The sequence below is a fragment of the Physella acuta genome, unplaced genomic scaffold (assembly GCF_028476545.2).
Source record: "Physella acuta isolate Inbredline_101_S28 unplaced genomic scaffold, ASM2847654v3 ptg000832l, whole genome shotgun sequence".
NCBI lineage: Eukaryota > Metazoa > Mollusca > Gastropoda > Physidae > Physella > Physella acuta.
This window is the reverse complement of record NW_026732350.1, coordinates 96,797-117,449: the sequence shown is the minus strand read 5'-3', so window position 1 is coordinate 117,449 and position 20,653 is coordinate 96,797. Positions and strand designations below refer to the sequence as shown.

General features: G+C 37.6%; 1 protein-coding gene across 1 annotated transcript; it reads left to right on the top strand.

Moving 5' to 3' along the window:
• Positions 1 to 833: 833 nt before the first annotated feature.
• LOC131951849 (uncharacterized) lies at positions 834 to 16,035 on the top strand. Its single transcript, XM_059314251.1, has 2 exons — positions 834 to 873; positions 15,353 to 16,035. The coding sequence occupies exons 1-2, from the start codon at positions 834 to 836 to the stop codon at positions 16,033 to 16,035; spliced, it is 723 nt and encodes a 240-aa protein (XP_059170234.1).
• Positions 16,036 to 20,653: the final 4,618 nt, after the last annotated feature.

The window sequence follows — 20,653 nt, the reverse complement described above, 5'->3', positions numbered from 1 at the left end:
TCATTCTAAATCAAGATCCTTAACAATTTAATAGTTGTAATGAATGCAAATTGAATGCATAAGACATACCATACCTTGCAATTTCACAAAGTTTCAGAGCATCACGCTAATACGAAATAAATTAATCTTAGCTCCTAGTTCCTTGGAAGAAATGCTTTTCGGCATTTGGATTTAATATATTGTGCAGCTATTTCTATACCATGCTACTATATTTGTCTACAGCAGGGGTTCCCAACACCGTGCCCGCCTCTCACTATTCGACAGAGACAGATTTTTTTTCATAAACATTATTGAAAGGTTGACGGGAATGGAAATCAAAAGTTTGGGGTGGGGGGGGGGGGTGCAAAATCGAAAATTTGAGGGGGGGGTGCAAATCGAAAATTTGAGGGGGGGGGGGTGCAAATCGAACATTTTAGGGGGGTTGCAAATCGAACATTTAAGGGGGGGGGGTGCAAATCGAAAGTTTTGTCCCCGGGTGACGGGAAGGGTCGCTACGCCTCTGGAAGGAGTTTGTCAATTTAAAATAAGTGGTGCCCGCCACCCTACCGATATTTTAGAATGTGCTCTAGAGTAAAAAAAGGTTGGGAACCCCTGGTCTACAGTATTGGAATTATGATAGGTATAGGCTAAACAAAGGAGGAAACACCAGGGGTCAATATAGGCGGGAAAGGTGAGACGATCTATCGAATTAACTGCTAGCTCATCAGTAGTAGCGGCATTGAAGTCGAACCCTCAAGAAAAGAACAAAAGGGGTGGAGCTTTAAGGAAATCACTAAAGGAGTAGGATCCTTAAGGAAATCGCTAAATGTGCGGGACCCCCAAGGAAAGCACAAATGAGATCGACCAAGAAATACCAGGTGCGGGACCTTGAAGGTACAAAAACTCCAAAAATAGGCTTCACCTGGAGTCAGGTTGAGAAAATGGCGCAGGACAGAGGACTCTGGAGATTTTTAGTTGGAGGCCCATACCCCAGCAGGACAGAGAACTCTGGAGATCTTTGGTTAGCGGCCCATACCCCAGCAGGACATAGAACTCTAGAGATCTTTGGTTGGAGGCCCATACCCTAAAAGGGATGACATTCAGTTGTGGTATCAGTAATTAGAAAAGTATAAAAACCAGCTATGCAAATGTGTTGAGTAAGTTAGTCAAAAATATTTTTTTTTATTAACTTAAATTTTTATTTGAAGCATTTATTAAATACACTATTTAAAGAAAATAATCGTCTTTGTACAGTTAAAAAAAAAGTAAAAAATAAAATAAAAACAGCACACGCATAAACGCAACTAGCGTTTAGTAGGCTTAAAAAAAAACACCAAAAAAAACTCATCTTTCCAAACATGCATCAGGATCAAACGAACCAAAACAACCAAGTTCCGCCAAAGGGAAGAGAAACAAGCGCTGGTATAAAAAAAAAAAGGAAACATGGAACAAGGCGGACGGCCAGGGAAATGTATTTCCTTACCCCTTTTTGGTGAGCGCCGACTATCGCCAAAACATTACCGGCGCAGTTTCCCCCTCCTAAAATAAACGAACGCCGTCGTTAAGAAGACATTACTGGGTATTCGCGAAAATTATATTAAACGTAATGCGACACACTTCCGATGCTGGGAAGGAAAGGAACTGGAGAGGGGGGGGGGGGGGGTGGAGGGGGGGAGTTTTAAGGTTGAGGTTTCAAGCAAAACGAATTAACTTTAAAACGGTTTTGTCTCTAAGAAAATAGATCTGTATTACTTAGGTATGTACTTCGGCTGTTTGAAATGATTTAATGATGGGTACAGTATTAGATAAATATAATATTGGCTTGAGTACATATCTATATACATGTCTATAAGTACATACACATACTTATACACATACTCATACACATACATACACATACATACACATACACATACTCACATACACATACACATACTTATACACATACATACACATACACATACTCACATACACACATACACATACACATACACATACACATACACATACACATACACAAACATACATATGCACATATACATACACATACACTTACACAAACATACACTTCACAAGCACAAACATATACACATACAACATATACATAGGGAAAACTCTGACTGCAGGTGATATTTGTGTGGAAAACGAAAATTGGGAGGGCATGGGATGGTTGGGTGTGGAAGCAGATTTGCTGGGAGCAGTAAATGTGCCTATGTTTCCAATATGTAGATGCAGGTCTGAGGTTGATTAGAGCATCCATTGAGGCAAGCGTTACATGCGTGGTCAGTTCCAGGTTTAATGTGGAGCACGGTCATGGGCTTTTTTGTCGGGAGTTGTTTGAACCAGGCAGGTCCGCGATGATTGGATCAAACCACGTGAGAATATGTCAATTTAAGAGCGCAAAACGGCATAGCAGGCTTTTTGTAAGCACACGCCTACGTCCCAAACCACACAACATAGATCTCACAATCCGCACGACATACCTACCTCCCAAACCTCACGATACGCCTACCACCAAAATCACACGACATAGATCACAAACCGCACGACATACATCACAAACCACACGACATGCCTACATGCCCACTATCTCATATATATATATATATATATATATATATATATATATATATATATATATATATATATATATATATATATATATATATATATATACACATTCATATACATATGTATATGTTATATATATATATATATATATATATATATATATATATATATATATATATGTTATATATATATATATATATATATATGTTATTTATATATATATGTTATATATATATATATATATATATATATATATATATATATATATATATATATATATATATATATATATATATATATATATATATAATCAAACACATACATATGTATATCTCTTGTGTGTGTGTGTGTGTGTGTAAGAGTAAAGTGTAAGGGAAGTAAAAATAACAAGAAAGGCGAGCATTTATGGGAAAATTTCCTCACCTCGTGACGTCAAAACTGTTCCGCCCCGTTGCCTAGTAGATTTTTTTTTCAATATGGCGTCAATCTTTTTTTTTTTTAAAGTTTAATTTTTTTTTCTTCAGAAAAGTGTGTTTTAAACTTTATAAAGTAGGCGTGTCTTTGGAAAGGGGGGAGGAGTGGGTGTGGAGGCAAGAAGCGTGGATTGAAGAGAGGAAGTGGCGTTGATTTACATGCGCAGAGTGGCAATGTTTTCTGAACTCATGGGGTAGTTTTCCCCACCCTCCCCTACCCCCCTTATCCCTAACCCTCCGGCTCCTCGGCTTCAATTACCCGTCGCGGCAGGATCAAAGAGTAAGGGGAAAGATGAAAGACCCTGTTGCTCTTACTCTGTTTTTTTTTCGAAACTTACAGATAAAAAAAAAAAATCTACGAGGGGAAACAACTCATGATTTTTACCAGTAACCAGGGGCTGTAATCCTGTCAAATCCATTTGGTTTATAAAGTCCAGCCGTCATAACATCGCCGTCGAAAGCAACTTTTAATTACGTTAGGGAGAAAAGAAATTGAAGGGCGCTGCTTCCGTAAAGCGAGTAAATTGCCTCGAGGTAATTCTGTAAATCGGTACCCGCTTTACACGTAGGCCGCCATTTTGTTTCCTATGCGACTGTTGATAGGTTTTTGAGCTATATGATGTCGTGTTAATGTGTCATTCATATAAGCTTTTTTAACCCTTTATCTACTGACGGTACTTATAAGTACCACTTTAATTAAATGCCTGTATTATTTTTAATTTAATACAAATTTTAAAAATTATTGAAGTAATTAATAGTATTATCTCCCCTGAGTCGCCGGTAGTCGGAGGTATCAATGTTTTTTGAAAATTACTGGTGTGGCGCCATTTTCAATGTCTTGCTATATCGGTAGTTCACAATTTTTCTGTACATTTCTCACATACGTTCTTGATTTCCCTTTGTTTTACCTTATTTTTCAAGTTTTCAACCCCAAATATTTTTTATTGGCAACTTCAATAGTCAGGCAAACGCATTTAACTTCTAGTTATACAATTTTTATCAAATTGTCTTTGTATTAGATCGATGTTTACAAGTGGACTTATAAGTAACGTCAGGGCACACGGTCATATTTTTTGGATTTTTAGAAAATGGCAGATTTTTTATGTGGAGTTACATAATTGTTGTCTTGATAATTAATTATCGAAATGTACTCAAAAAATGATATTTACACATTTATAAGAAGTTTAGCATATGGTTTACCTAAGAAATATTGTAATTACATGTTAATTTCTAGTAGTAAAAAATAACAAGAATAAAGGTATCAGTTGCAGGCTCGTTTACAAGGTTTAGTTTACTTCATTTATATACCAAAGCCTAGTTCTAGTTGTAAGATTTAATTTGTTAGTTATATTTACTGCACTAAACTGTCTTGCCTACAACAACTAGCATATACGTAATGTATACATGTAGGCTAGTAATAGTCCATACTTCTGCATATAGTATAGATCAATATGGTAAATTTTAATCAGTAAACAGAAAGGAGTAGGCCACTACGGCTATCGTAAACACATTGAGCTCACTTCTATTTATGAACTTTACACTATAGTGTAGACTTGTCATAACATTCTAGTAGGGTACAATTATACTAGTATTACTTGTAGTTGCGTGCTGAATGACTAGGCTTTTGTTTGTTAATGCGGCTCATTGTACTAGCTATTGGAAGCTTCCAGCAAAATCATGTTCATTCCGGCAACCGTTGCTACACCAGAAAGACCACAGAGAAGATTGAGGGAGCATGACATGTCGACTACTTTTGCTGTGTTTGAGGTCTAAGATGTGTTCCGATAGAAAATGCAGTAAAAATCGTACTCAAAATATTCTTTTGTGCTGTATTCATGTGTGAAAATTACAAAAAGGTGATTGTTATAATGATTGCCATGTTATTAGTTAATAAATTGTATCGTTTGTTCCTGTTTTGTAAAAAATAAATTTGAAAAAAATGTCCTAGTTTACTGACGGTACTTATAAGTACCAATATCTGTTTGGGCCATTAAAAATTTATGAAATGAAATTTCCTTCGATATATGCTTTGAATGTGCCAAAAGCAATATAGTAACACATTGTTTAAGTAAAAATCTCATTCAGAACATAATTCCGTAAATAAAGGGTTAAAACGGTTGATCGAATTGGTTATATTAAAGATGAATCTGAAATAACTTTGATATTTCTTTCTTTAATGAAAATCTTATTTAGCTATGTATAAAACGTGTAAACTGGCAAAGATAAAAGTTTGAAATTGTTACAATACACAATAGGGTGGTATACAATATAGTTTGAGGATAGTATATTAAAATGTGAAAACGGGCATATATACAGTTTATTATGTTCAAAATGTTTTTTTTTAAAAATAGACGTGAAAACTGATACTGAATGAAGTAGGCCTACACAAATAATAGAAAATGTGAGAGTAAAGTAAGTTTAGCATATTTTGCTCGATAGCTTTGTAATAATTATAAACCTTACAAGACTGAGTAGAGATAACGAAAGTTTTAAAATTATAAACAGATTTGGCATTAACAAAAAAAAATATTTAAAACCGTTTTTAAATAAACTTAATAATAAAATTCGATAATGGACAGGGAATAAAATGCAAAATCAATAGACAAGAATACAGCATAAAACTAAACAAAGAATTAAGCTGTAAAAACAGACACACCTTCAGGTACACCATTGATCTTTGTGAACAAATTTAAAAATAACACTCCGTGTCTTTCCACTGAAAGCATGGAAAAATATATCAAATGTCGCTAACATGTGAAGCCATGTTAAAAGTATTAACGGGTATATTTTTTAAGTCAGATTTTTTTTTAAGCTCGTGTGATTAAGTTAACCTTTTCTGCACTTTCCGAGCAAGATAAGTTATAAATTTAATCCAGGATGTATTTTATTGCGGCGGGATATGAAATTGCGATATTAAATTAAACGAGCCGGCCCGCGGCATAACATACGCCGCTATTTAGTTGTTTCTAATTTTCAATAATTCATAATTTGTGAATTCGACAGTACCAACGCTGACACTGAAAATATTTCTTTAAAACACTATAAGTAGCTCGTTAAGGACCATAACCCCCCCCCCCTTCCTTCCCCCCCCCCCCTACGTTTAAAATCGTTGGCTCTGCTTGTAAACATTTAGAGTGAACACAGCTCACTAAAACCATGTAGGGGTGGGGAGGTAGGGAGAGCGTTTGCAGCTTGTTTTCTAACGGCTCGAAGAGGAGAATTATATATATAGATAGATAGATGATTCGCATCTAGAAAATGTGCTCGAATATTGAAAATGTTGTATACAGTTATCGTCTTTAGAGTTAGCTGTCCATTGGGGAGATGAATTAGAGTTCATATATCTCTTGACCTTGGGATATGAAGGGATAATGTGGTCAGCACTATGGCCAGCCGCCTTTACTTTCCCTAACGTGAGTTATGTACACACCAGAGTTGGGTGGACTCAGGGACGTTCCACTGACTTGAACCCGGATTTGAACTCAAAACTTTTAGGTTAGCAGTCTAGCGTTCTACTGCTAGGCCAGGCTGTTTCATGAAAGTCATGTATGTCTCTTGCTAATTTGATAAAGCTTAAAGTTACGTTTAGGCTTAGGATTGGGTTTAGGCCTAAGCCTTTGGTTAGATACAATGCTTGGGTTAGTTTTAGTGTGATGTTTGAGGCTAGGTATTTTTATATTTTTGTTAGTGTCGCTGAATTTATGTAGGAATGTTTAATTTAAGTCTATCACGATTTATCTGTATGCGTTTGTCTTTTGTTTTACATTGCAATGTTTGTAGAAATTAGCACTTAGTTTTGAATATACTTGTAAACGATTCGAATGTTCAAGTTGTTTGGAAAATACATACTCCAAAATACCTCATGTTCACTTGAAGTGTATTCTTACAACCTCTTCTCTTATGTACTTTCCTTACTCGAAAGTCAATGTTTACCTTCTCTTCCTATTGAAGGGGGGGGGGGGGGGGAGGGAGGGGTGACTGTCGCGTAGACTCCTGGGGTCGGGGCTGTTCCCACCTGTAGACCGGCGGGGTTAGGGTCTTGTAGGAAACCCGAGCTTCGCAGATGTAGTTTGTTCTTGGATTACCTGGTTGGTTTAAGGCCCCGCTCGTAGTGGCCCTCTGTCAACATCGTAGCCGGCACTCGATTGCTTTCATGCTAATCTCAATTGCGGCTCCAATTGCGACAGATCGGATGTGTATTGGCCACTTGGCGGTTGACAACCAGACAGGGTTGTGTGGGGGTTGTAGGGGTGTGTGTACTTGTAGGAGTGAGGGGAGTTGGGGGGTTGGGTACTGAATATGAGCTGAGGTTTCGATTTTGTGTTGACACTATCTATAAAGCTTACGTGGTGTATACTCTCGAACAGGGCTAGATGGTTGTTGGCTTGTGTGGTATCTTTCATGTTGGTTTTGCTGTGTGGGTGGGGGGGGGGAGTGGATCTTCTTCTTCTTCGTTCTTAATTTTAGTTTTGGAAGTGATCCCCTCCAACACAATTAATTATTCGTGTCAACTGGTTATGCGCTGTTGAGGCCATTGACTCCGATTTCAGCCTGCTTTTCTTTTTGGATTTGCTTCCATAACCTTTGTCCAACCAAGAACAAACTACAAGGCAGCAGTTGTTTGGTTTTTGAGCTGTCTCTCCTGGAAAGTTGCTGTCCCCAGCTAACGAGCCTCATCTGCCCGAGGGTTCGAACTCGAGACTTTTCGGTGTAGCAACCATGAACTTTACCGACTCGACCACGGGATGGATGAGTTTGTTGGTCTTTATAACTTAAGGGAGAGCACCTAGGACCAGTGTGAATACCGTAGAAAGGTTGGTATAAAAGCGATATCTTAGACTTAGCTGCGGAACGTACATTAGCTTGTAGCTAGTGATAAGTAGTGGGAAAGAAGAAAAGAATATTGACATCCATGTCAGTATATGGGAGATTAAAATAGCTGATTGGGGAATAGCGTGGTCGGATGGTAGAGCTTGCGAATGCTATTAAAGTCTAGAGTTCGGATCCCGGGCTTGTGTCTGTAGGACATCGTAGTCCACCCAGCTCTGGTGGGTACCTGTCTTACTTGACGGAAACCAAAGGCGGCTGGGCATAGTGCTAACCACACTAACCCGTGTACGCTTAGATATTTGAAAGAGATGAACTCTACTTCATCTACCCCACCTGCCTTGAGCACAAACGTAAAAAAAGATGATGAAATGTATGATGAAACCTTGTTAAATTAGTATCAGAGATTGTTTAGATAAAAGAAAAGATACTGAAAACCACATGTAGGCCTACCTTACTGAGCATAAACAAGCTGATTTGGTAATAGAGGTTGAGGAGGCGGAATGGGGGGGGGGGTGGTGTGGGATTCGGTAAATGACGGCGACACCACATTCTAAATAACATAACGTACCTACAACAGCTTGTCTTTAAGCCAGAATTGCATGTTGATTTAGGGGACAGGGGGGGGGGGGAGAGGAAATCCCCGTAGTTAAGCAAACAGCCCCGCACTTGACTCCGACACTGCCTGCATACACAAATGCAAATCGAACAAAATTAGAAAAACAAAGAGTCTTATAGTGTGTTTTTTTTTTTCAAAAGCCCCAGTGCGGGTAATCTCCCCTTCTTCCCTATTCCGGAAACAAGCAACCTCTTTAGAATTTAAATCTGCTTGTTCTATTTGTTTAACCTCGCATTTCTCCGGCTTGAATAATATTAGCTTCACAAAATGGAGTTGAACTGTATTGTTTTTCTTTAAATATATTATTGGAAAAATGTAATATTTAGCGCTGTGTTTTGTAAACTCACTGCGATAATCTGGTTAAGCTTGTCTAGTGAAGTACATTGATAATCAGCATTTTAGAATACCTTATACACTTTTCCATTTGGTTAATTTTATAAAGCAGTCGGTCTCCACCCCACAGGTGTTTTTATGTTATTTCTAGTCTGTAAACTATGGTTATTGTCACGTGAGTGAAACATACTTGCAACATACACATATACACGTTTGTCATTTCAAAAAGCTATACACACGTCTTCATACACACCTATATTAATACAAACCCAACTATGCACACGTACACATACACAACTAGAGATATAGACCCACTTATACACACGTATACATACACACTTGTACAATCAGAGACCCACCTATAAAGACTGTAGAATCATAGACCCACCTATAAAGACTTTAGAATCATAGACCCACCTATAAAGACTGTAAAATCATACACCCACCCATACAACCTTACACACACACACACACCTGTAACAAATACCCACTTATACACACTTACACATACCCACCTGTAACAAACAAAGACCCACCTATACACACATACACATACACACCTGTAACAAAGACCCACCTAATACACACATACACATACCTGTAACAAACAAAGACCCACCCGTACAACCTTACACACACACACCTGTAACAAACAAAGACCCACCTATACACACATCCACTGACATACCTGCTGTCAATACGAGACGGGTTGACGTGTCAAAGATTAGCCACTTGAGGACTGAGACGAGTCGATGATAAACCCCGGTCTGACACTGATACAGCGGTACGGTCTCAGGGGCTCGTCATCGCTGACACGCTGTAAACCTGACTTTGGTATACCCCACCTTCATACCCACCCTCACACTAACCCACACACCCACCCTCATACACACTATAAGTCGCCCTCATACCTACCCTCACACCACCTGACTGTTATACCCCACCCTCATACCCACCTCGCACCCCCTCACATCCACCCTCACACCACCTGTTATACCCCACTCCCATACCCACCTCGTACCCACCCTCACACTACCTGACTGTTATACCCACCCTCACACTCACCCTCACACCATCCTTCTCACCCACCCTCCTACCCACTCTTCCATACACCATCATACCCACCCTCACACTAAAACTCACACCTACCCACAGACCCTTCATCACACACATCCTTATACCCACTCTCACAACATCCCCCACACACTCTCTCATACCCACCCTCATAGTCACCCCATACCCACCCTCACAACCTTCCCCATACCCACCCTCACGCCCCCCCCCCCCACACCCACCTTAATACCCACCCTCACACCCACCCTCACACCTACCCTCACACCCATCCTAATGCCCTCCCTCATTCCTAATCTCCCACCCACCCCCACCCCCACACCCACCCTCATACCCACCTTACCACACTCACACCAAAATTTACCCTATTGTTTTGTTTGTTTGTCCTTGTCTTTACAAACCCATGTTGGAGTATGCACACAAGGACATTAATTAACATGGATATATTCCGTAACGCCAGTTCAAAGATGCAAGATATTTAGCATTTTAAAATATTCAGCTGCGTCTGATCAGCGAAGTCTGATTTGTAAAAAAAAAATGTTATTAAAGCAAGCATTTTGTTGTGTCAGTCATATGATTTATGCTTATAAGTCTGTTTTTGCTCGTCTGCTTTTGTCTGTATTTGATGTTTCGGTATTTATCTGATTGATCTTTATTTATTTCATTTGTCTGTATTCTAACTGTATTTGAACGATTTTATTTATTTTGTAATCTTGTATACATTTGAGCCATTGCTGATCGTAGAGGCTCTTTTGAATAGTTTTTATTAACGCGTCATGCATGACATAACTAAATTTTAAAGGGATTCAGATCGTGTAATGATTTTGTTTATTGAATACATTATTTTAGCCAACTCAGGATTAACGTATTGGTTTAAATAACTTTTACATAGGAGTGAATTTAGCAAGTACGTTGCAGAGGCGTACCGAGGGGGGGGGGGGGGGGGGGGCGGGGGGGGGGGGGACATATGTCGCCGGGCGCCAACCTTAGGGGGCGCCAAAATGGGTTGGAAAAATAAATTGAAATAAATCGAAAGCTTGAGGGGGGTGCAAATAGAAAGTTTGTCCCCGGGCGCCGGGAAGGGTCGCTACGCCTCTGGTACGTTGGTAAGGCCGGAAGAAAAATCTTTAGCGTCTGCTGATTTTCTGAACCGCTCAGTTTGCAAGGGAGCGAATCAATGAAAGGGTGACAACTCCGCTAGATAAACAAAACAGGAAGATTGTCCTATTTGTTCTGGAGGAAAAAAAAAAAAAAAAATCAACAACACATCCTGCCAAGAATAAAATTGCCGAGATAATTGCACGCCATTGACTCCAGCATATCGTGTTGCCCAGGATTTTAAACCGCATGCGGTACTAGATATTTAACCTGAGCGAGGGTCAGAGTTCATTGTGACTAGGGTCAACAAGCGAGCGTGTCCATCTGAAAGCAGATCCCAGCAACCCAAGACGGATGTCTCTGTGTTGAACTTCCTCCAATTTTTAAATTTATTTTTGCATACATGTGAACTCTCTCTATATGGGAACATAACCTCCAAGTCGGCGAACTAACAAAATTGTAATTGTGTTTAGATTAACGTTCTGCTGCCTCTACCCTAATGTTAGTTCAGGAAACTTGAGTTAGTGCTGGGTATGAGACATGGATATTTTACTATCTGGAAGAATTCTGGTTACCATATTGCCTGGCATCGAAATTTGTACGGTTTACTTAGAAATAATTATCTCTTTTCTTTCTTGAATAGGAAAAACTAAAACAACTACGGTTGATTTTAACTATTTAGATAATTGTAAAAGTAAAGTCCAATACAATTAGATAATGATTGCAATGGCTAATTGACAAATAAAATGGAAAAAAAAAGAGCCTCTCTATCATTTGTAACATATAATCAATGTTAATGACAACATTCATATCCATAAAAAAATTAACACAGTCATCTAAAAGATATTTAAAAACAACAACAAATACAAGACGATTTGTGTATCTGTCATTAACTATTTTTTTTAAACATGTATAAACGTTTAATATAACATACCTACATAATACCTCTTTAAAAAATGGCTACTAAAATAAAATAAGCAACAAACCGTACGCTATACGATCATTCATTAAGCAGTAACTCTTCCTAACTAACATAACCAACGTTTAAAATAACTTACTCTCCTATAATAATTTTTTTTTTAATTTGTAATTTTAAAACATAACGAATAACGGATTAGCCATCACCCTTATTTGATTAACATACCATCAACGTTTCAACGTTTGTAATTAACTCTTTTCTCACTGACACACAATCAACTGTTAAAAAAACAACACAATTACATTATAATTATTTTTAAAAAAACGGTAACTAAATTATATCCAACTAAAATATAAAAAAGATAATCAATATATTCGCCATTAACTCTTTTCTTACCGACAATAATTATTTTTAAAATACGGTAACTAAAATGTATTCAAGAACCTGGCATAAACTAGACGATCAATGTACTCAGAATTAACCCATTCCCAACTAACATTTCATCAACCCGGAAATCATTTTCCTGCCTCACTTCACGCCTTGTCCGGTGTACTTCCGGTGGTGCGTTTAATTTTAATGTATCTTTCCCGCGGACTTCGTTTTCCCATCTTTCCTCCCCCTCCCCCCATTTCATTCCCCCTGGATGTGTCTGCAAACTCATCACTGCCATCAACATTATCTAACCTGATTTCACCGCCGAAAGTATTGTGCCACTACCCCCCCCCCCCACCCCCAGCTCCCCCACTTTTCTTACTTACCTATCAGCACCCAGCGGAAGTGCGGTCTCTTGCAGTTTAGGACATTGATAAAAATGTTACCGTTAAACTAAATTGAAGATACATTTTTTTTTTTAAATTTCATAATTTAAATTTAATATCGTCCTTGAATAGACATTAGAACAGTCTAATAAGTGTGTATATATATATATATATATATATATATATATATATATATATATATATATATATATATATATATATATATATATATATGTATGTATGTTTGGTTAAGCATTGTTATGTAGGCTCCTATCAGTTTTCATACTATTTCACAAATGTACCCTTTAGTTTGAGAGTTTAGTCATTGATCCTTTAAGTCATCTTGTACATATCAATATTGACTGAACAAACAGGCAACCCAGTTAAGTCCAATTTGAAGCCAGTTGCACAAGTACCTTCAAACCTGGTCCCAGTGCCATGTGACCTAACCTCCCCCCCCCACCTATTTCCTCACGATTTTCCTTCCCCCCCTCCCTTCTTTTTATGTTGGCGTGGGTGTTGCATCGGTTTAGCAGACATGTCCTAGGACGGCGCGACGTGATTTTAATTTTGTTAGATGTACTCATGAGGATTTAGAACTTTGAAAAAAAATGTACCTCTTTGAAGTCCGCGCATTTTCCTGGGCTGTTGCACGGTCTGTGTTGATTTAACTGAAAGGTCAATACCGTTAGACGCCCTTTGGGTTGTTCATGGCGTTTTAACCTCGCTGACTGTATATACCTAGCCCTACTTTACATAATCGTTTCATTTTTTTTAACATCAAAAGTGGTTTACGAAAAACAAAGAACTGAGAAAAGTTAAGCTAAAGATATAATAGTATTTACATTGAGTTTTGTTTGGTTGGTAAGCAACTAGTTTCTCAATTGAAATATACATTATTTTTAAAATAATAATCATTAAAAAAGTTTTAAAAAACCCACGTTTTCTGATTGAACTAAAAAGTAGAAAATAAATGCTATAGGCCCTACATCACAATAATGCAAGCGATCACTCTACTATAAGCGATGAAAAACGTGGGGCGCCGAAGTAAAAGTTATATTACTATTGATTAGATAATACTATTGACTTTTATTAGGGAGCTTGTAGAGAGTCAACAGTATTAGAAACTGTAAGAAAATCACGGCGCCCCACGTTTTTGCTCGCTTATAGTAGAGTGATCGCTTGCATTATTGTGATGTAGGGCCTATAGCATTTATTTTCTACTTTTTAGTTCAATCAGAAAACGTGGGTTTTTTAAAACTTTTTTAATGATTATTATTTTCTACTTTTTAGTCTTTGTCTGTTTGTTTGCATTAAAATCTTGCTATCGATTTTATCTTTTCACTTTTTTTGGGTAAACGAAGACAACTCGTAAAAAGACAACTCGTAAAAAGACAACTCGTAAAAAACACGTTGGTTGAATACGTTACTGACTAGTACACATAGATTTGAACCCGTGTCGAGTGGGATAGCAATCGTGTGCCCAACCACTCGACCATATCGTCTCCCCCAAACTGTCCTACCTCCTGTAAGTTTAAACTCGGTTCAAGCTAAATTCTCTGCCCCTAAGCCTGTGGCGACATGTGATCGTTCGCTTCACTGCGCGCGAGGTACGCGTCGCTGGTTTTTTTTCTAATGGCTAGCAGAGGAGAATTATATATATAGATTATATAGCGGTCTAAAATGCTCAATAAAATGTTTCCATTGATCAATTTAGTAATAATAACAATTGAATATTCAATGGTCATCCAAAAGAAAGCTTCCCTGAAAATTTCAGCGCGCTAGCTAACTGGGAAGTGCCAGAAATTTCGATCGCAAGATTGGATTGGAAAGACAAACAAATAAATAAATAAATAAACACACAGAGAAAGCAAGTTAAAGAAAACGTGGGAATAATCATGCCGGGAGTTTTGATTTTTTTACTTTCTCGTATATACGAAGTATAGAGAAAGTATTGTAATCGTGCAAAAAAAAAAATCGAGATTTTTACAAATCTCGACGTTTTACACCTCACTGATACGGAAAAACATAATTTTGCAATCTTGTCCGTATGTCTGTGTGTGTGTGTGTGTGTCTGTGTGTCTGTGTGTCTGTGTGTCCGTGTGTAAACACGATTACTTGAGTATCGTTACAGCTAGGTTGATGAAATTTCATATATAAGTATTTTATCAAAATCGTAGATCCGTATCAACTTTTGAGCGATTTTCGATAACCGGAAGTGGTACTTTTCCTACTTGAATTTTTCAAAAGCCTATAACTTGAGTACTATTTCAGATAGATACATGAAATTTCACATGTAAGTAAAAGATCTAATTCTCTACCTTCTGTTAAATTTTGAGTAATTTCCGTTGACTGGATTTGCTTATTTAAGTAAATTGACAAGTCAGCTTTGCTTAGCCATTTAAATATATACCAACTACAAAAAATAACATGTGTATTGTGTGTCTTGACTAAGTTGTTATTTAGGTAAACTTGAAGGATTGACATAGGAATAGAGGTATTACCATCGCAAGATAAAAAATAACCTCGGTAATGCCTTGTCGACCAACATACACACGTACTCTATACCCTTTGTATATTCGCCTGTTGGACATTACGCAAAATATTCTATAGCTCTCCTATGTTAGTTTACTGGGCACTACCCAAAGTACCTTATTAGCCTTCTGTGCAGTATCCAAAGTACCTTATAGCTCTCTTATATTAGCCTTCTGTGCAGTATCCAAAGTACCTTATAGCTCTCTTATATTAGCCTTCTGTGCAGTATCCAAAGTATCTTATAGCTCTCTTATATTAGCCTTCTGTGCAGTATCCAAAGTACCTTATAGCTCTCTTATATTAGCCTTCTGTGCAGTATCCAAAGTATCTTATAGCTCTCTTATATTAGCCTTCTGTGCAGTATCCAAAGTATCTTATAGCTCTCTTATATTAGCCTTCTGTGCAGTATCCAAAGTACCTTATAGCTCTCTTATATTAGCCTTCTGTGCAGTATCCAAAGTATCTTATAGCTCTCTTATATTAGCCTTCTGTGCAGTATCCAAAGTACCTTATAGCTCTCTTATATTAGCCTTCTGTGCAGTATCCAAAGTATCTTATAGCTCTCTTATATTAGCCTTCTGTGCAGTATCCAAAGTACCTTATAGCTCTCTTATATTAGCCTTCTGTGCAGTATCCAAAGTATCTTATAGCTCTCTTATATTAGCCTTCTGTGCAGTATCCAAAGTATCTTATAGCTCTCTTATATTAGCCTTCTGTGCAGTATCCAAAGTACCTTATAGCTCTCTTATATTAGCCTTCTGTGCAGTATCCAAAGTACCTTATAGCTCTCTTATATTAGCCTTCTGTGCAGTATCCAAAGTACCTTATAGCTCTCTTATATTACCCGGCTAGGCACTACTCAAATTATGCTACAGCCCATCTATATTAACCTGCTGGGCAGTGTCCAAAGTACTCTATATATGTCCCTCAGTACAGTTTACATACCTCAACACAGAGCCTATAGTTGACACTGATCTACTATGTCAACAGAAGATGGCGTATCAGGTACTTCAGAAGCAAAGGGGCTGTACTCCAGTGTCTTGCATAAATTATTCCCCTTGTACCGGGGCGATTTGTCTTGGAGATTTTTGCATTTCTTTGTCGGCGAAATTGACTCCTTTTCCCTTTTTCAAAGCAGGACAAAGCTGAATTTCGGGATTCGTTTTTCTGTTTGCGGTGGGATCCGTTACTTGGCGAATTAGCATCACAATGGGGGAGCGATGGAGAAAGGATTGGGTTTTACTTAGATGTATTATTAAACGTAATCGCCGGGAATAGTTTTGTGTAGATGGAGGGGTGTTTAAATATCCGGGGGTTTGTTTTTAATGACAGATGGAACAAGAGGGGGTAGAGTTAAGGAAATTCCTTTGTAATGTGTAGAGTTAGCACACGCAGCTAGAATGTCATGGGCCAAACTTGGAGAAATAGCCTAAACACGAGAACTGTAGAAAGTTGTAGTTGCGTTCCTAAACTTAAAAAAAAGGGGGGGGGATGGGTCCACTACACAATAATGATGACAATGATGATAAAGATGATTATATGCGCATTAGAACCAGTTGGTGTTCGCGGTGCTTTGGTGTGTTGGGTGAAGATTGTGTCCAATGTGGGACTGCGAGGTGTAATGTTGTGTGGGTTGGTACTTCGTTGGGGGTGTGGTGGTGTGTGTATCAGTAGTTATGTGAGGGTGTGATAGTGTGTGTATCAGTAATTGTGTGGGGGTTTGATAGTGTGTCTATAAGTACTCATGTGTGTGTGTGATGGTGTGTGTATCAGTATTTAAGTGGTGGTGTGGAAAACACAGCTACATGATATGGTAGTGTATATGGGTGCTAAACAGGCCTAGACACACGATATATATATATATATATATATATATATATATATATATATATATATATATATATATATATATATATATATATATATATATATATATATATATATATATATATATATATATATATATATAAACAATAGGTCTAAATACTAACATTTTCTTTCATCACATTTAGTAAGCAGACTGCACTCCTTTACCTATTCTATCCCTAACGGCTTACCACTGTTACGTTGATATTTTCGCTTGTCCCTTACACACTAACCGGCGCCACAGCTCAAAGTTCACCATAAGAACTACGCCATCCGTCCTTCACGTCAGCAGTGTCAAATCCTTCAATCCTCGAGTACTTACGTAAGTCGTCTTCTAGATTTATCTGCCAAATTCTTCCTAGACTTTTGACAGCAGATGTTGTTGGCAGTGGGGGGGGGGGGGGGACACTCGAGGTTGTCTGGGTGATGTTGAAAATTTGGCAGAGACGCCCGGCACCCTGTTCCGTGCGGCAGACGGCTCCAAGTTCTTGTCAATTCGCTCTTTGTTCTACTTCGGTCTATTGTGTTCTCGGGTTACGCTCAAAATGTTAAACCCTGCGAGATTACGCGGGAGGTATTTGCTCTACACTCGCTCCGTGTCCACATTTTGCTGGTAAATCCACTTCTTTTAAACATAAAATGTGTTGTTTTTTTTCTTAATTTAAAAAAAAAAAAAAAAAAAAAAAAAAAAAAAAAAAAAGAAAAAGAAAAAAAAAAAACTAAAGCCGTTGCTTAGTAATACGAAATTGTAATTATATGTAAATCCACCTTAATACTGAATACGATTGTTGTTTTTTTTTAATACCCCCTCACTCACCACGATTCCCAGAATTCAGGTGTCAGAAATTCGCAGCATGAGGTAGGACCAAAAACAATGCGGCTGAATTTAATTTAATTTAAACCCGCATTAGGATCTCACGGGCGCCATTATTCTTACAAGACCCACCTCCCCTATACACCTGAATACGACATTTGCATTGTCCACACACCTGAATACGATATTTGCATTGTATCCAACGTAAGCTGGAAACATGCAGTTCATCCCCTCTCAATTTACAAGTTGTTGTTTTTTTATTCAAGAAGAAATATGACACGTTTTCTGACATTCTTTAATTAATCCAAGGATTTGAATTATAATTTCAATTAATCCCCAATTGATTTTTAAGTGTCCAGACTTAACAGCATGGTGTGTTTATATATATATATATATATATATATATATATATATATATATATATATATATATATATATATATATATATATATATATATATATATTATACATACCCATATTTAAACTTTTTGTCCGTTCTCGCCCAAGATACAAGACAGATGAAGTGTTTCATATGTTTCAAGTCAGTGGAACGTCCCTGAGTCTACCCAGGTCTGTGGGTACTTAATTCACATTATTAAAGGCAACTTGACATACTGCTGACCACACTATCCCTGCATATGCCGAGTTCACGAAACGTACGAAACTCTACTTCATCTGCCCAATGGATCACTAGGTCTAAATAGGAATCTTTACTTTTTTTATGAAGAAGGTCTATCGATGTAGATAGTAGTTCAGATCTAAGACACTCTGGTTAAAAACATGAATATCGAACCCTTCAATAAACCCTTCAATAAAACCTTCAATAAACCCTCCAATAAACCCTTCAATAACATCACCTTAGCATCTACCAGGAACATCGGCAAAAATCAATTTGAAAAACAAGCGTGGTAATTAACGCCGTTTGTCGGCCGTGATTAGCCAAGTTCGGGGTTGTGGTTCTTCTAATGGGTAACCGTGGCGTAACATAGTGCCGGCTTTCTGGAGCCGGCACCGGCAATGACGTGTGAATGTTAAAACCATCTGCTGCCAGTAGCGAGGTGTGAGTTATTAGCTACGTGTGCGCACTTTTCGGTAAATCGACGCTACATTTTTAGTTTTTTTTTTAATGTTTTTTTTTCATTTTACTGAGACGAAATGTTAATAATGCAAGTTTGGCGCGTAGGTACACATTTTTAGCTGTAAATAATTTAACCTCGATAATGAAGATAAACTGGATTGATTAAATATGTTGTTTTTTTTAATTAGTTATCCACTAACTATACACGATGAAGTCTGTCTTTACCTTGATATTATTTCAACGCGTTATTTTAAGTGAAAATGAGCACCTCTTTTATTGTTAGATAATACAAGGACATTTTTCATTGTAAATGTTTACCGTTAGTTATAAGTATTCCGAGTAAATTGTAATCCTCCAATCAACTTATTCAATTTAGTTTTGATTTTTACATTGCCATATTCCTAGTTTAAATTTCCAAATCGAACTACCTTCCGAGATCTAGTAAGGTGTTATCGATACTTTAAACCAAATCACATGACATCCCCTTGAGGAACTGATACCACAACCAGAAGCCCCAGAGCAATTGATAACATTTTAAAGAATAATCCGGTTTCAGCTCGTGGAATTCCGAAGGTCAATATATCTCTGACAAGTGTGGCTTGTCCGGAAAACAATATACTTGGTAGCTGCGTGGTCGGGTTGGTAAGACTCAGAGTTGATACATGGAATATCCTGAGATTGAAACCCCAGGCAGATGAAGCTCTATAGCTGGGGACAGCAACTCTTCTAGGAGAGAAAACTCCAAAATCTAGCAAGATTGTGTTGTAGTTTGTTATTGGAAGGATTGCTGTGCTGTAGTTTGTTATAGGAAGAACTGCTGTGTTGTAGTTTGTTATTAGAAGGACGGCTGTGTTGTAGTTTGTTATTGGAAGGACTGCTGTGTTTTAGTTTGTTATTGGAAGGACATTTGTGTTGTAGTTTGTTATTGGAAGGACTGCTGTGTTGTAGTTTGATATTGGAAGGACTGCTGTGTTGTAGTTTGTTATTGGAAGGTCTGTCGTGTAGTAGTTTGTTATTGGAAGGTCTGTCGTGTAGTAGTTTGTTATTTGAAGGACGGCTGTGTTGTAGTTTGTTATTGGAAGGACTGCTGTTTTGTAGTTTGTTATTGGAAGGACAAAAGCAATGGAAGCTAATTTAAGAAAAAAAATTCATAAAAAACGTTTTAATAACAAGCTTTTATGTAATGATGCACTAAAAAGTAGAAAATAAATTATAGACTACTATTTAAATAACTATAAAGAAAAGCGTGGGTCACTTTAGTATCTATTGGATACCTTTACTAATGTTAAGGAAGACACCCACGCTTTTCTTTATAGTTATTTAAATAGTAGTCTATAATTTATTTTCTACTTTTTAGTGCATCATTACATAAAAGCTTGTTATTAAAACGTTTTTTATGAATTTTTTTTTTCAGTACTTTACAAGTTTTATTTACAATAGAGTTACATGACTAAAAACCATTGCGCGCCTACTGAACAACACGTTCAGTAGGCGCGCAATGGTTTTTGAACGCAGCCATTACGTGATGGCGCAGCTATTCAAGGTGATGACGCGTGTGGTGTGGTTGGCTAGACATGCCTACTAATTCGGTCCAAATTTTAATTAATTAATAAAAAATTAATTAGGCATCCAATTAAGTCAAATTTAGTTTCAGATTGCATTGTCTTCATGTCTTGACCCACGTGCCAACTGTGAATCGTATCTGTCAAGTA

Coding starts and splice junctions, on each gene's coding strand:
- LOC131951849 (XM_059314251.1), top strand. CDS start 834: ATGAGATCGACCAAGAAATACCAGGTGCGGGACCTTGAAG. Junction 874..15,352: donor CCAGGTGCGGGACCTTGAAG/GTACAAAAACTC, acceptor CTCTTATATTAG/CCTTCTGTGCAGTATCCAAA.